Below are 13,877 nucleotides of genomic sequence, written 5' to 3' on the forward strand. Positions count from 1 at the left end.
GCATTTAGAAGATAAAATAACTGAGTGGTCCGCCCAAGTCTGCTCGGGAGAAAGGGTTTGGGATGATCAACATGGGAAGAGCAAGATTCTGGAGGTCGGCTGAGGCTGAAGCTCTCACAAGCAAGGCTCTCTGAGCCTCCTCGGTCAGCTGCTCTGTAAAATGGGGTGGTAATGATATCGCCTTCACGAGATGGTCGTGAGGGTCAAATGTGACAATGCACAGGCATGCTGTCTCAAATGATGAGCTCTATATGAATATTAAAAGAAGAAAGCTGGGGAGGAGACTAGGGTGGCTGGAGAGAGCATCTTTTGGGGGTGCTGTACCTGGAGTTGCACTGCTGGGGACGAGACCCAAGCCCTCAAGGGATCTTCCAATCTTGAGATCCTCTGGTGGTGACTGGGCTGGGGAAGCCCTTGTGGCCGGGTCTGCAGCGGGTTCAAGGAGCAGGGCTAGGGGGACACCTCCAGCTTTGGTCTTCTGCCCCAGCCACCTGGGTGTGCCCCCATGTCAAGGAAATGGGGGGGCAGAGTGGGGCTGGGTTCCTCTGGAGGTGAGTGTCCAGCACCAGCTGCCTCAGGCCAAAGTGGTCGGATGGTGGTAAAGTGTCAGGGGGATGGTGACAGTGGCCAAGGTGGAATCTGGGACTGAACTGTGCCCAGAAACCCCAGAATCCATGGCTGTTCTGGGCTCCCTTTCCCCAAACACACATTCTCTCTGGTGGACAGAGGGGAGCCGTGCTGGGAAGAGAAATGGGAGGGTGAGGAAAGGTAGCACAGCTCTTGCAGCACACCCAGCCTGACATGCCCCCCCATCTTTTGGGGGCCGGGTTGGGTCCTTCTCACCTGGGCAGACAACCCTATGGTGATATCCCACCAGAGCCTGGACTCAGGCTCCTCCTTGCTGCCAGCTCCCCCTGGAAATGAGGATACATTGGGTGATGTCTCAAGCTGAGATCCCCATGTGCACAGCCTTCAGGGCTAGTGACAGTGGGGAGGGGGCAAGAAGGGAGGGAAGGCCTGGGGGACACGACCCCAAGAAGAGCGGGAACAGGACAAGAGGGAGGAGGCTCTACATAATCCATCAGCACAGAGCGGCCAGTGGCCCGATGAATAAATGTATAGAGAGAAGAGGTGGGGGCGGAGGGAGAGAGGGAGAGAGGGAAGGGACCAGGGTATAAAGAGGGCCCGCAAGGAACCGATTCCAGGATCCCAGCAGCCAGCTCCCCAAAGCGCTCAGGGTCCTGTGGACGGCTCACCCCGGCTGCGATGGCTGCAAGTAAGTCCCCCTGGGCTCGGTGTGGACTGAGGGGCGAGGTGGAGGGGGGCCTGCAGATGGCTGGGGGTGCCACCCCCGGGCTCTGGGGCTGCTGAGTGTGAGCATAGACAGCTACGCCCGGACGTGTGGCCCAGTGCTAGAGGTTCTGGGTCCCTGCGGGGTTGGGGCAGGGCTGGCAGGAACCAGGCCTCTTGCCCGCCGTCCGTGCCCCTCCGTGTGTAGGCCCTCGGAACTCTGTGCTCCTGGCCTTCGCCTTGCTCTGCCTGCCCTGGCCTCAGGAGGTGGGCGCCTTCCCGGCCATGCCCTTGTCCAGCCTGTTTGCCAACGCCGTGCTCCGGGCCCAGCACCTGCACCAACTGGCTGCCGACACCTACAAAGAGTTTGTAAGCTCCCCAGGCAGGGGTGCTTGCTGGGTGGGGGTGAGGGTGGCAGGAAAGGGTGAATTTCTGCCCCTCGAATGGTGGGTGGGGGGAACATGGGGGGTAACTGAGGAGTTCAGGGTGGTTCCCCCCGAGGGAAGAGGCTGTGGGCGGAGCGCAAACCGAGGGGGCTTCCGAATGAAGCAGCGATGAGGGCCGGGTGGGTGCCTGTCCCCAGGAGCGGGCGTACATCCCCGAGGGACAGAGGTACTCCATCCAGAACGCGCAGGCCGCCTTCTGCTTCTCGGAGACCATCCCGGCCCCCACGGGCAAGGACGAGGCCCAGCAGCGATCCGTGAGTAGGCCGGGCGGCCGCCCGGGGGCCTCCCCCCTTCCGCCTCGCCACAGGCATCAGGCCCTGGGCAGCCTCGCCCCGGGGGGCAGGTGGCAGGGTGGCAGGGTGGCAGCGGGAGCCCCCCCCCCCCCGGCCGAGGCTGGGGCGCCCACCGCCCGCTCCTCCCGCAGGACGTGGAGCTGCTCCGCTTCTCCCTGCTGCTCATCCAGTCGTGGCTCGGGCCCGTGCAGTTTCTCAGCAGGGTCTTCACCAACAGCCTGGTGTTCGGCACCTCAGACCGAGTCTACGAGAAGCTCAAGGACCTGGAGGAAGGCATCCAAGCCCTGATGCGGGTGGGGATGGCCACGTGGGTCCCCTGCCCCGGGCCTGGTGGCCTCGCTGGCTTAGACGACCGGTGGGGGATGGTGTGGGCTGGGAATCAGCGCCCCGGGGGTGCTTTGGAGTGAGCCCTCCAGCCTGGACCCCTGAGAGAGCTTCCTCCTCGTTCGTTCCCCAGGGGTGGATCCTGCCTGCCCTTCTCTGAGCCTGGTGGGGAGGGACAGGGAAGGAGCAGCGGCCAAGGACAGGGCCTCTCTGCCCCATCTCTCTCGCTCTCTCTAAGGATATCCACTTATTCATGAGAGACCCAGAGAGGCAGAGACAGAGGCAGAGGGAGAAGCAGGCTCTCCGCACGGAGCCCGATATGGGACTCGATCCTGGGGCTCCAGGGTCACGCCCTGAGTCCAAAGGCAGATGCTCAACCACTGAGCCACCCTGGCGTCCCTTCCCTCCTCTCTTCGGCAGGAGCTGGAAGATGGCAGTCCCCGGGCCGGGCAGATCCTGAAGCAGACCTACGACAAGTTTGACACGAACCTGCGCAGTGACGATGCGCTGCTTAAGAACTACGGGCTGCTCTCCTGCTTCAAGAAAGACCTGCATAAGGCCGAGACGTACCTGCGGGTCATGAAGTGTCGCCGCTTCGTGGAAAGCAGCTGTGCCTTCTAGTTGCTGGGCATCTCTGTCACCCCCTCCCCAGAGCCTCCCCAACCCTGGGGAGTGCCGCTCCAGGGTCCACTGTGCTTTCCTAATAAAGTTAAGTTGCATCATACCACCTGAGGAGGTGTCATGCTATTACATGGGGCAAAGGGCTGGGAAGACAACTGGGGCCTCCTGGGAACCATGACTGACCCGATTCTTCCCAGGCTGGAAAGAAGCTGTCACAGTCACTCCTCCCTGTCACATGTCAAGTCCACAGACCAGGCCCCAGGTCCCAGGTCTCTGGGCACTTCCACCCCCATAAAGTACCTGGAGGCATTCCTCTCCCCACCACACCACACCACCAGATGGAGCACCCAAGAGTGGGAAGAAATAGAAAGCAAGACAAGCTATTAAGTACAGAAGCAAAACACCCCAACATGGGAGAAAACAGAGAAATCAGAATTACTTTTGTGCAGAAAGTTTAAGATGAATACACATTAGACACCCCTACTCTTGGAAAATGGGAACAACACAAATTGGCTTTGGGACAAACAGACACAGAATATTTGGGATCTGAATGGTGGCAAGGGAAGCGGAAGAAAGACACCAAATTAGTATTGCAAATACAGCACCAGCAGGTGCCAGGTAGATAATTACAAATGTAGGGAGGGCTGAATGTAAAGGGATCAATCATAACTGATGCTCAGCTTCCTCATGGGCATACAACCCAGAGCTCGGGGACCCCAGCAACCTGGAGAACTCAGTCCCCTGCTAAGGTGGGGCCTATCTGGCCTTGTCCTGATTCAGGACCTTGGGGCTGGGCTGCCAGACCTTTGGATTTTTCAAGACACACAGGATATCCAGGCTTTCACGTGAAATCTAATTTCTAAACATTAGTGACTAATTCACATTGAAAACATTTTTTCGGGATCCCTGGGTGGCGCAGCGGTTGAGCGCCTGCCTTTGGCCCAGGGCGCGATCCTGGAGACCCGGGATCAAATCCCATGTCAGGCTCCCGGTGCATGGAGCCTGCTTCTCCCTCTGCCTGTGTCTCTGCCTCTCTCTCTCTCTCTCTCTCTCTCTGTGACTATCATAAATAAATAAAAAGAAAAAGAAAACATTTTTCCCCTAAGATTTTACTTATTTATTTATTTTAGAGAGAGGGTGGGGGTAGAGGGAGAGGTAGGGAGGGGGAAGAATCTCAAGCGGACTGGACACTGAGCATGTTGCCTGACTTGGGGCTCCATCTCACGACCCCGAAATCACAATTTGAGCTGAAACCAAGAGCCAGACACTTAATTGAATCAGCCACCCAGGCACCCCCATATAGAAAACATTTTTAAGGGCAAAAATTAACCCAAACACATTTGCTCTTCAAGCTGTCAGTGAGCAATTTGTTTGTTCTAAGGGCAGCAGATTGAGATAACTTGTAAGGGAAAGAATCAGAAATATTTGGACTTCAATTTAGCTTCATGAGATTACTTAACCTGTCTGGGACCCAGTTTCCTCACCTATAAAATGAGATGGTAATAAATTGCCTCCCAAAGCTAATGTCAGTATTCGATAAAATGGTGGTTCTGAGGTGTTTGACACATTATAGCACTCAAGAAATTGCAGCTGTTTTGCACTGAATTAACTAATCTAAAGTTAACACTTTAGAATTAAGTCTTCGGTCACCCAAGCACCTTAGCTAGGGAGTGACCTATATAAATCAATACTTAGATAATCAGAGTGACTCTATTATCCAAACATGATTTTACAAAACCAATAATTCTTGTATAATACAAAAGTCATGTTAAGTCAGTTAAGATGTCCCAATTAATCTTCCTGAAAAGTTCAGGTTTTCATATATGGTGTTGAATTTTCTTTAAAACAAAACCCACCTGTATTTATTTTGGATATTTTACATTTAGTAAGTCCTTGGGGAGTGGTTGAAAGCTGGAATAATCAGAACCCAGAGCTCCATTTCTTGGCTCAGAAACCATTAATCTGCCATAGATAATTCTTTTATTGTCTGACTTAAAATCGTGGACTTTAGGGGTTAGAAGGGCCTCACAGGTCATCCTAATTCTTTCTCATTTAGGAATCTTACTCCATAGCATCCCTTACCGTACTCACTGTGTACAAGTGTCACAGGAGTCACTATTTTGCAAGGCAACTTGCTCTAGTAAACTGCCCTGGTTTTAGAGAAGTATTTCTTATATTAAGCTGAAGATTCCTGTACTATCCCTCATTTGATCTTAGAATTATTTGGAAATCTCATATTCTTCAGAAGTTGATGTAATGAGCACAAATATAATAATCTCTTAGCTTGGATAAATGTTTTAGAAGGAAATGTGAGCCATCTTTAAAAATCAGGTTTGTTGAATGAATGTGGCAGGAGAACGGTGCCTACAGGGGCGTGTTACAGCTGCCAGTGGGACGGTTCTGGAGTGGCGTTGTCATGACAGCAGTAGACTGCAGGGGGAGCCACAGTCCAGTGAGCCTCTGCTCCTCTCCTGGGTTTAGCAGACTCAACCCGGCCACCACTTGTTGAGAAATTCAAAGAAGCAAAAAAAAAAAAAAAAAGAAATTCAAAGAAGCTAGTTGATCTTGCAAAATTTCAGAATTTAAAAAGACCTTAAAGACCACCTCCCCTAAATTTTTTGATTTGGCAAATGCTATTCTGCCTTTCAGCTTTTCTTTTTTTTTTTTCTTTCTTTTTTTTTTTTTTTCAGCTTTTCAATTAAGCAGTGGATGCCACCCTCCGTCACAAATTAGAAACACCCGAAATGTTTTCTAAACAATTCTTGCCTTAGCCGCCACTCCCTGCAATTCTGATTTAATTGGTCTGGAAGGGATCCAGGAAGGAGTGGTTTTAAAAACTCCCCAGGTGAGTCAAATGTGCAAACAAAGTTGAGAACCACTGAGTTAGAGACCACAAAGATGAGATATCTGGGTCCACCAGGGATGAAGACCTGGGTCAGTTGTGGCTCTATTTTTTTTTTCTTTTTAAAGATTTTTTATTTATTTATTCATGAGAGACATACAGAGAAAGAGAGACAGAGACACAGGCAGAGGGAGAAGCAGGCTCCATGAAGGGAGCTGATATGGGACTCGATTCCGGGTCTCCAGGATCACACCCTGAGCTGAAGGCGGCGCTAAATCACTGAGCCACCCGGGCTGCCCTCTCTCTGTTTCTAATTCTAAACAGTCATCTAAAAATGTTCTAATAAGCCAGTAACAAAAAAGACAAGTACTGTATGAATTCCCTCTATGAGGTACTTAGCATAGTTAAATTAAAAAAGACAAGAATGTAGAATGGTGGTTACCAGGGCTGAGGAAAGAGGGAATGAGGAGTTGTTTAATTGGTGGAATATCAGTTTTGCAATTAGAGTTCTGGAGACTGGCTGCACAGTGTGAATGTACTTGACCCTACTGAACTGTACACTTAAAATGGTTAAGATGGTGGGGGGGGGGGTGCCTGGCTAACTCCGTTGGTACAGCACTGAGCCCCACATTAGGTGTAGAGTTTATATAAAAATGCCTTTAAAAAAATAGTTAAGTTGGTAAATTTTATGTATATTTTACCACGAGTTAAAAATTTTTTAAAATTTCTAATAAAAACATCTTCCTAAAAAGTAAGGTCAGTGAGATTTGTCAAAGAGATTTTAATAGACAGAGCTCAAGTAATCTTGAAACAAACCCCCCCCCCCGCGAATAATGTTTTTCTGACTCCATATGATCTTTTAAATTGAGTAGAACCTCAAATAATCTAAATTTACTCTAACTTGAATTTCTTCTGTGAAAATTAATAAAAGGAAACCTAGTTTAGAATGGACTTGGGAGGCCAGTAGGAGGAGCTCTCATGCCCTTCCACTAGGCAATTGCAGACCCAATAGGAAGAGGCGAACCTTGCAGATACATACCACTTTACTATCACGCAGCCAGAGGGAAGGCTTTCCTCCTACCCCAGCAACAGCCCAGCCAATGAGACACACTCACAACTCAGCCAATGAGAAGCCACCATACATCCAGCTCCCATTTTACTCCAATGGACTTTTTGTTTACAATAGCCTGCCCAACTTCCCCCTCTATAAAAGGGCAGACCTCTGCTTTGTCCTGCAGAGCTTCCTATGATTCTGCTCTAGAGCCCTTTTGCTGGATTGTGGTTCTTTGTAATTCCCATATAAACCAATTTTTGCTGGTACAATAACTGGTGTTTTATTTTTAAGGTTAATATTAGTGATCATGGGTGGGCTCCAGAGAAGATCTTCAAACAGTTTGAGGCTGGAGAGCAAACAGATGCTCGTAGCCATGGAGCCAATCCGGCTCACTGCTTTTTCTCTAGGACCCTGGAGTTCCAGCATAAGTTTTCTGCTGGATTTTGAGCTCTGTTCTCTTTGTGTTTGAGCTCTCCAGGCTTTATTCAGGATCTGTTTTAAGATCTCGTTTTAGCAAAGTCTGGGGGGGCCATATCATTTGTTCCTCTTGGATCAGGTACCATTCTCTCTCTCTCTTTAGATTTATTTATTTATTTATTTATTTATTTATTTATTTATTTATTATTTATCTATTTATTTATTTATTAGATACACATAGAGAGAGGCAGAGACACAGGCAGAGGGAGAAGCAGGCTCCATGCAGGGACCCGGATGTGGGACTTGATCCCAGGACTCCAGGATCACACCCTGAGCCGCCCAGGCGCCCAGCTATCATCCTCTTGATGAGCAACATCTTCAGGTGATACTGACAGAATCCACAGTGCACCTCCCATCAGGATTCAAATAGATCCCCCAAAATCTCTTCTCAGAATGAATCAATACTGCATAAAGAAGCCCTCCAAGGCATCAAGGCTATAATAGAAGATTACGAGGCTCGGAGCCTCATTATCCCCTGCACTAGTCCCTATAATGCCACTATTTTACTTGTGAGAAAGCCCAGTAGCTGAAGATGGGCCTCTGAGCAATAAATAACCTTGTTATCGCTTGGCACCTGTTGTTCCTAAGCCCCCTATGCTACTGACATCCATTCCCACCGCAGGCAGATTTTTTTTTTTTTTTTTTTTTAATGATAGTCACACACAAAGAGAGAGAGAGAGAGGCAGAGACACAGGCAGAGGGAGAAGCAGGCTCCATGCACCGGGAGCCCGACGTGGGACTCGATTCCAGGTCTCCAGGATCGCACCCTGGGCCAAAGGCAGGCGCTAAACCGCTGCGCCACCCAGGGATCCCGAAGGCAGATTTTTCACTGTAATCGATCTACCATTGCATTTCTACCATTCCATTGATAAGGATGGCCAATACTGGGGGACCTGGGTACCTCAGTGGTTAAGCTGCTGCCTTTGGCTCAGGTCATGGTCCCGGGATCGAGTCTCACATTGGGCTCCCCATGGGAAGCCTGCTTCTCCCTCTGCCTATCTCGGGGCCTCTCTCTGTGTGTCTCTCATGAATAAATAATTAAAAAAAAAAAAAAGAAGAAGAAGAAGAAGAAGAAGGACAGCCAATACCTTTTTGCTTTCACTTGAGAAGAATGGAAGCGCACCTGGGCAGTAAGTCATGGAGTTATACACAGAGTCCTTTTTACTTTTCACCACCTTAAAAGCTGATTTGGGTGATAGAAAGTTTTCTGCAGGCTCTACTTTGTTGCAATTTGTATATGATTTACTTCTCTGCTCCCTTTCTCAAACCTCTTCACAGGAGACAGCATCCACCTGTTAAAACTTTTGGCCTTAAAGGGACATGAGGTCTCAAAAAAAAAAAAAAAAAAGCTGTTTGCTCAAACTCAGTTTTTATACTTAGGGCACCTAATCTCAAAACAATAACTACATCTAGACCCAGACAAAACTGCTCACAACAGCTTAATTCTGACAGATTCCTTTTTTTTTTTTTTTTTTAAGATTTATTTATTTATTCATGAAAGACACAGACTGAGAGAGAGGCAGAGACTTAGGCAGAGAGAGAAGCAGGCTTCCTTCAAGGAGCCTGGTGTGGGACTCAATCCCGGATCCTGGGATCAGGACTTGAGCCAAAGGCAGGCACCCAACTGCTGAGCCACCCAGGTGTCCCATGACAGATTACTTTTTGACAACTTCTCCCCCATGGAAATATACAGGAAACTCCTCTAACTAATGAAGGTTTTTTTCATGATTTACTGATAGTTCTTACTTTATTATTATTATTATTATTATTATTATTATATTTATTTATTTATTTTAGAGAAAGAGAGAGCCCTCAAGTGAAAGTAGGGGAGGGAGTAGTGAGGGAGAGAAAGTCCCAGGCCAACTCCATTCATGCTGAGCATGGAGCCTGACACAAATCTCCTTCCCATGACCCTGATCACAACCCAGGCTGAAATCATGAGTCAGACACTTAACCAACTGCACTACCCAGGCGCCCCTTACTGATGGTTCTTATTTAAAGGATGGTAAATATTGTGCTGGGCATGCTAAAGCAACTCCTTTTAAAATCATTGAGACTGCAGCTTTAGCTTTGGCTAATTCAGCCCAACAGGCTCAATGATACAGTCTTACTCCAGCTTGTAACTTAGCTGAGGATAAAACCATTAGTATTTAAACTGAAAGTTGGTATGCTTTGAGAGTTGCTCATGACTTTGGAATATTATGGAAACAGTCTTTACCTCCAATGGGAATAAGATTAAAAATGGCTTCTATGTCCAAAATTTATTAGATGCCATACTTTGCTGGCTGCTCTGACTATTATTAAGAGTCCTGGGCATTCAAGCCTCAATTCCCTGGAGGCCAAAATAAACCACCCACTTATACTTCCGCCAAAAACAGTGCTCCCGAGGAGACCAAAAGCTACACCTCTGTCATGTTCCAAAGTGATGTTCTCCCAAATGATAATTTGGAAAAATGGACCAGAGATACCCAATAATTGGCCCCAGAGAGGGAGAAACAATATTGGAAATCTAGTAGTTGTGGCCTCAATAAAGAGAGACGTCTGGTTTGGACCATATAACAATCTGGCCCTATCAGAAATTCTAAATTTCCTACTACATTATGTAGCACTGTACATGCATTAAAACATTGGTCTACTAAAAAAAAAAAACAAAAAAAAAAAACAAAAACATTGGTCTACTGACAAAATAATAGCATTCATGAACTGATATTGATGGGGAAGTATTAACAAGGTCACAAAAAGTACCTACCTCTCTTGTCCCACCTGTGTAAAGTATAATCCAGGGAAACCAGATTGTTCCAATGGATTCCATTCGGCTTCCCTTTCTCATGGATATAAATGTTTTAGTCATGGTTTGTACGTTTCTCACTGGGACAGGCCAGTGCTGCTTCTGTGGCTAAAATTCTGTTAGAAAAAATTACCCCCCCCCAAAAAAAAAAGAAAAAAAAATTATCCCTACCTGAGGAACCCCTCTCAAACTGCATAGTGATTGGAGAACCCATTTTGCTAGTCAGGTGCTTCATTAAGTCTGTGCTGTTGGCTGGAACAGCACTTTTCACTATGTGTACCATCCTCAGTCCTCGGAGTTAGTTGAATGGATTAATGGCACTATTAGGAGTCAGTTGGCAAAATTTGGAGAAATCCTTCAAATGTGTTGGCCAAAAGCATTGCCATTAGTCCTAAATCTCAGATCTACCATCTCTGGAACTCGCAGACTCTCACCCTTTGAGGTAGTCACAGGATGTCCGATACACTTGGCCTCTGCCCCCTCTGACCCCCAGTTGACAAAAGGAGATACACTTATTTTGCAAAGGCCTAACTACTTCGCTACAGTCTTTTCACAGTATGCTCCAGGGAGATGACAATCTTAAGCCTCACACCTTGCAACCTAGAGTTTCATCTGTTGAAAAAAGACACCTCCGGAAAGGCTCTCTTCAACTTTGCTGGAAAGAACTTTATCAGGAACTTCTAACCAACCCTTATGCCACCAGACTCCAGAGAATAGACCCTTGGATTCACATGACACATCTAAAGAAAGCACCAAACCCTGACCGGACCTATATGCACTCTGGTGACCTGACAGTAAAGGTTTCCTAGAATTGAAGCAGATGACATCTGATGAGACCACTTTCCTGAGATGTCTGGACAGGCCTGTATACATTTTTCTCACTATTGCTTCTTTTTTGTGGAAAGATAATGCCCTGTCTGCATATCCTAAGCCCATCCGAAAGGGAGAAATCTCTTTTGATTATGGGCTTTTGGGAACAGCCTCATCATGATCCCAGGACAAATTCATCTTACACTTGCTTTTTCTGAAGGATTAGAAGGTTCGGAATTCACAAAAGGTTTCTTTCATCTGAACTATTATCTGAATTAGACTCTTATCCAAATTTATGGTCTCTGAACTTCATGGTCTTTGCAACCTTTGAGGCTGTATTGTCAATATCACATTTGGTTCAAACAGTTCTTTTGAGAAAACAATACTGCTTTGAAAGTTGGCTGTTTTGCAAAAAGTTCATCAGCTATTGCTTCATGTTTATTCCTACACTGTATCTTCCCAAATGCACCAGGTTCTTTCTCTCAGTGTACTCTTGCAGTATCCACTATTCTGCTTTCATGGTCACTTTAAAGCAGAGACTTCCAGGAGGCATGCATGACTCCCGGTTTGCCTTCACAAGGAGAACCCTTCTCCCCTAAGTCTGAGTAAGTGCATATAAATTTTTCAATTCGCTATTTTCAGACCTAGTCCTGGTTTAAAAACATCATACAATGCCCAATTGTTATGTTACTTTTTCTGTTTTGTGTAATTATTTTGAGTTTTGTTATTTCGTTGCCTATCAGACTTTTAAAAATGATGTACTCAATAAGGTGATGCTGACTGAATGCTTTGAGATGATCTCCAGCACTTACAGTCTTGATACAGACTACAGATGGGCAGTACCTGAGAGCTCTCCTTCCTAACCTTCCTTATTACTCAAATGTGGCTTAAGTGGTTTCCAACTGCTAGGTCCTTTCCCCCAACTTAGGACATGATGACTGGGAAAGGTCCTTCCTGGTACTGAGGGACAAAACCACTACATGTGGAGGACCCTACTCTTGATCAGTGATGCTTTCAAAGAAATATCTTGATCAAAAAGGAGAAATGTGAAAACTAATAAAAGGAAATCTTGTTTAGAAAGGAATTGAGTACGAAATGTTGGCTAATTGAATTTAAATTTTACAAAAGCAGCCCGGGTGGCTCAGCAGTTTAGCACCTGCCTTCGGCCAGGGGCGTGATCCTGGAGACTTGGGATCGAGTCCCACGTCCAGCTCCCTGCAGGGAGCCTGCTTCTCCCTCTGCCTGTGTCTCTGCCTCTCTGTGTGTGTGTGTCTCTCATGAATAAATAAATAAAATCTTAAAAAAAAAAAAGGGAATCCTGGAGGCTGGCAGCCTCTCACACCCTATCACTTGGCAATTGCAGACCCAGCAGGAGACAGACCTTGTCTCTGGATGTTTCTTTTATCAAGTGCTCAGGAGGAGGAAAGGCTTTCATCTTCCCCCAGCAACAGCCCAGCCAATGAGAAGCCACCATACTTCCAACTCCCACTTTACTCCAATGGACTTTTTGTTTATGATAGCCTTCCCAACTTTCACTTTTCCTCTGTATAAAGGAGCGGGTCCTCTTTTCTGTTCTGCAGACTTGCCTAGGGTTTTGCTACAGCTTACTTGTCCTGGATTGGAATTCTCTGCTATTCTCCAATAACCTTTTTTTTTTTTTTTTCTGGCAAAACAACGGGCAGTTTTATTTTTAAGGCTAGCACTTACATCAGCATTGCTGAAGCACACATACTGTGTTTCGATCCTTTATATGCATTTGAGAGCATAAATGCCACTCTTCCCTTTCTTCACAAGTCCTCCTCAGAATGACAGGACCTGAGTCTTCTGGGTCAAACAAACGTGATACTTTGCCTCGCAGCTTTAATTCAGGAGGCCCCAGCAAACATGAGGAGTACTTTGTGATATCAGTGTAAGGGTCATTAATTGTCCGGATCTGCATGAGACTAATTTTAGTTTCTCAGAACCCCTTAGCTCAATGCAAATTGGTACAACTAGTCATCCTACTAGTAGTCCTACATCATAGGGAACAAAAAAGGGGGAAAGTAGAGAAAGAAAGAGGGAAAGGAATAGGAAGAGAGAGCATGATGGAAATGAGAAAAGAGATGTCTGTGGTGTATGTGATTTTTGGTGGCCCTCCATAGGTACTATGGTCTTCTGATTCTTGCTTTGAGTTTATTATGATTATGGATATGACAACCACCAGCATCATTAGTGTAATAAAATTTGATATTGTGAATACGTGTACAACACCGTGCTAGTGTTTTTTTAAATAAATACTATTTCATTGCTTTTCAACTATACTATAATAGGTAAATAGTATTATTATCCCTATAGTAAGAAGGTCCCACTGAAGATTTAACTTGTTTTTCTCGGATCTATAAAGACACCAGAAAGTCACCTTGACTTTCTTAAGAGGATAAATTTTTGAAGTATTAAAGTTAGCTCTCTTCCTCTGAAGATAATCAGGGTAACTGCGCTTAAGTGTGAGCCCATTGTTCAGAAAAAGAGTATATGCAAACCTTTTAGGGGTGGGGCCCTTGAAGAAAAGGCAGTCTCCCTTAGAAGAGTGGGCAGAGACCAGCTTTATTATTCTGGAAAAGAGAGTTAAAGCAATCTTTTGTACTTTAAGAATTGACTAGGAGGGGGTGCCTGCCCCCTGGTGGTGTGGATCCCTGGAGAAGGAAAGGGAGGGACCAAAGTTTCCAAGACTACATAGGGAAGGGCCTACTGAAATCTGAAGAGCCTTACTGGATGGAGAATCTAAAGTAGTGAGATTTGTAACCCTGGAAATTCATGCAAGGAATCATCCCTAGCTGGATCAAGCCCTGAGGAAGTGAATTGTCCTCCCTGAAAGATCTGTGGCAGTGGACCTGGAAAGTACGAGGTTTTATGGACCCTGTAGGACTGCCTGTCAACAGTGACACCAAGTGGC

At 46.6% G+C, this 13,877-nt stretch overlaps 2 protein-coding genes across 3 annotated transcripts in view; both read left to right on the forward strand.

Moving 5' to 3' along the window:
• Positions 1-1,129: 1,129 nt before the first annotated feature.
• Positions 1,130-3,077, forward strand: LOC140606983 (somatotropin). Of its 2 annotated transcripts, XM_072781174.1 has the most exons (5): positions 1,130-1,276; positions 1,499-1,659; positions 1,874-1,990; positions 2,161-2,322; positions 2,774-3,077. In XM_072781174.1, exons 1-5 carry the CDS (start codon positions 1,267-1,269, stop codon positions 2,972-2,974), a joined length of 651 nt encoding a protein of 216 aa, XP_072637275.1. In that variant the 5' UTR covers positions 1,130-1,266; the 3' UTR covers positions 2,975-3,077. The 2 variants fall into 2 exon arrangements, with proteins under 2 accessions (XP_072637275.1, XP_072637276.1); XM_072781175.1 differs by lacking the exon at positions 1,874-1,990.
• An 8,325-nt stretch (positions 3,078-11,402) lies between these two features.
• SMARCD2 (SWI/SNF related BAF chromatin remodeling complex subunit D2) overlaps positions 11,403-13,877 on the forward strand; it is a 36,445-nt gene continuing 33,970 nt past the window's right edge. Inside the window, exon 1 of the mRNA XM_072781189.1 lies at positions 11,403-11,550. The gene's annotated coding sequence lies outside the window, so the exon portion shown is untranslated. The remainder of the gene's footprint in view (positions 11,551-13,877) is intronic.

The sequence above is a fragment of the Canis lupus genome, chromosome 16 (assembly GCF_048164855.1).
Source record: "Canis lupus baileyi chromosome 16, mCanLup2.hap1, whole genome shotgun sequence".
NCBI classification, from domain to species: Eukaryota; Metazoa; Chordata; class Mammalia; order Carnivora; family Canidae; genus Canis; species Canis lupus.

Coding starts and splice junctions, on each gene's coding strand:
- LOC140606983 (XM_072781174.1), top strand. Junction 1,660..1,873: donor CCGACACCTACAAAGAGTTT/GTAAGCTCCCCA, acceptor GCCTGTCCCCAG/GAGCGGGCGTACATCCCCGA. Junction 1,991..2,160: donor ACGAGGCCCAGCAGCGATCC/GTGAGTAGGCCG, acceptor CTCCTCCCGCAG/GACGTGGAGCTGCTCCGCTT.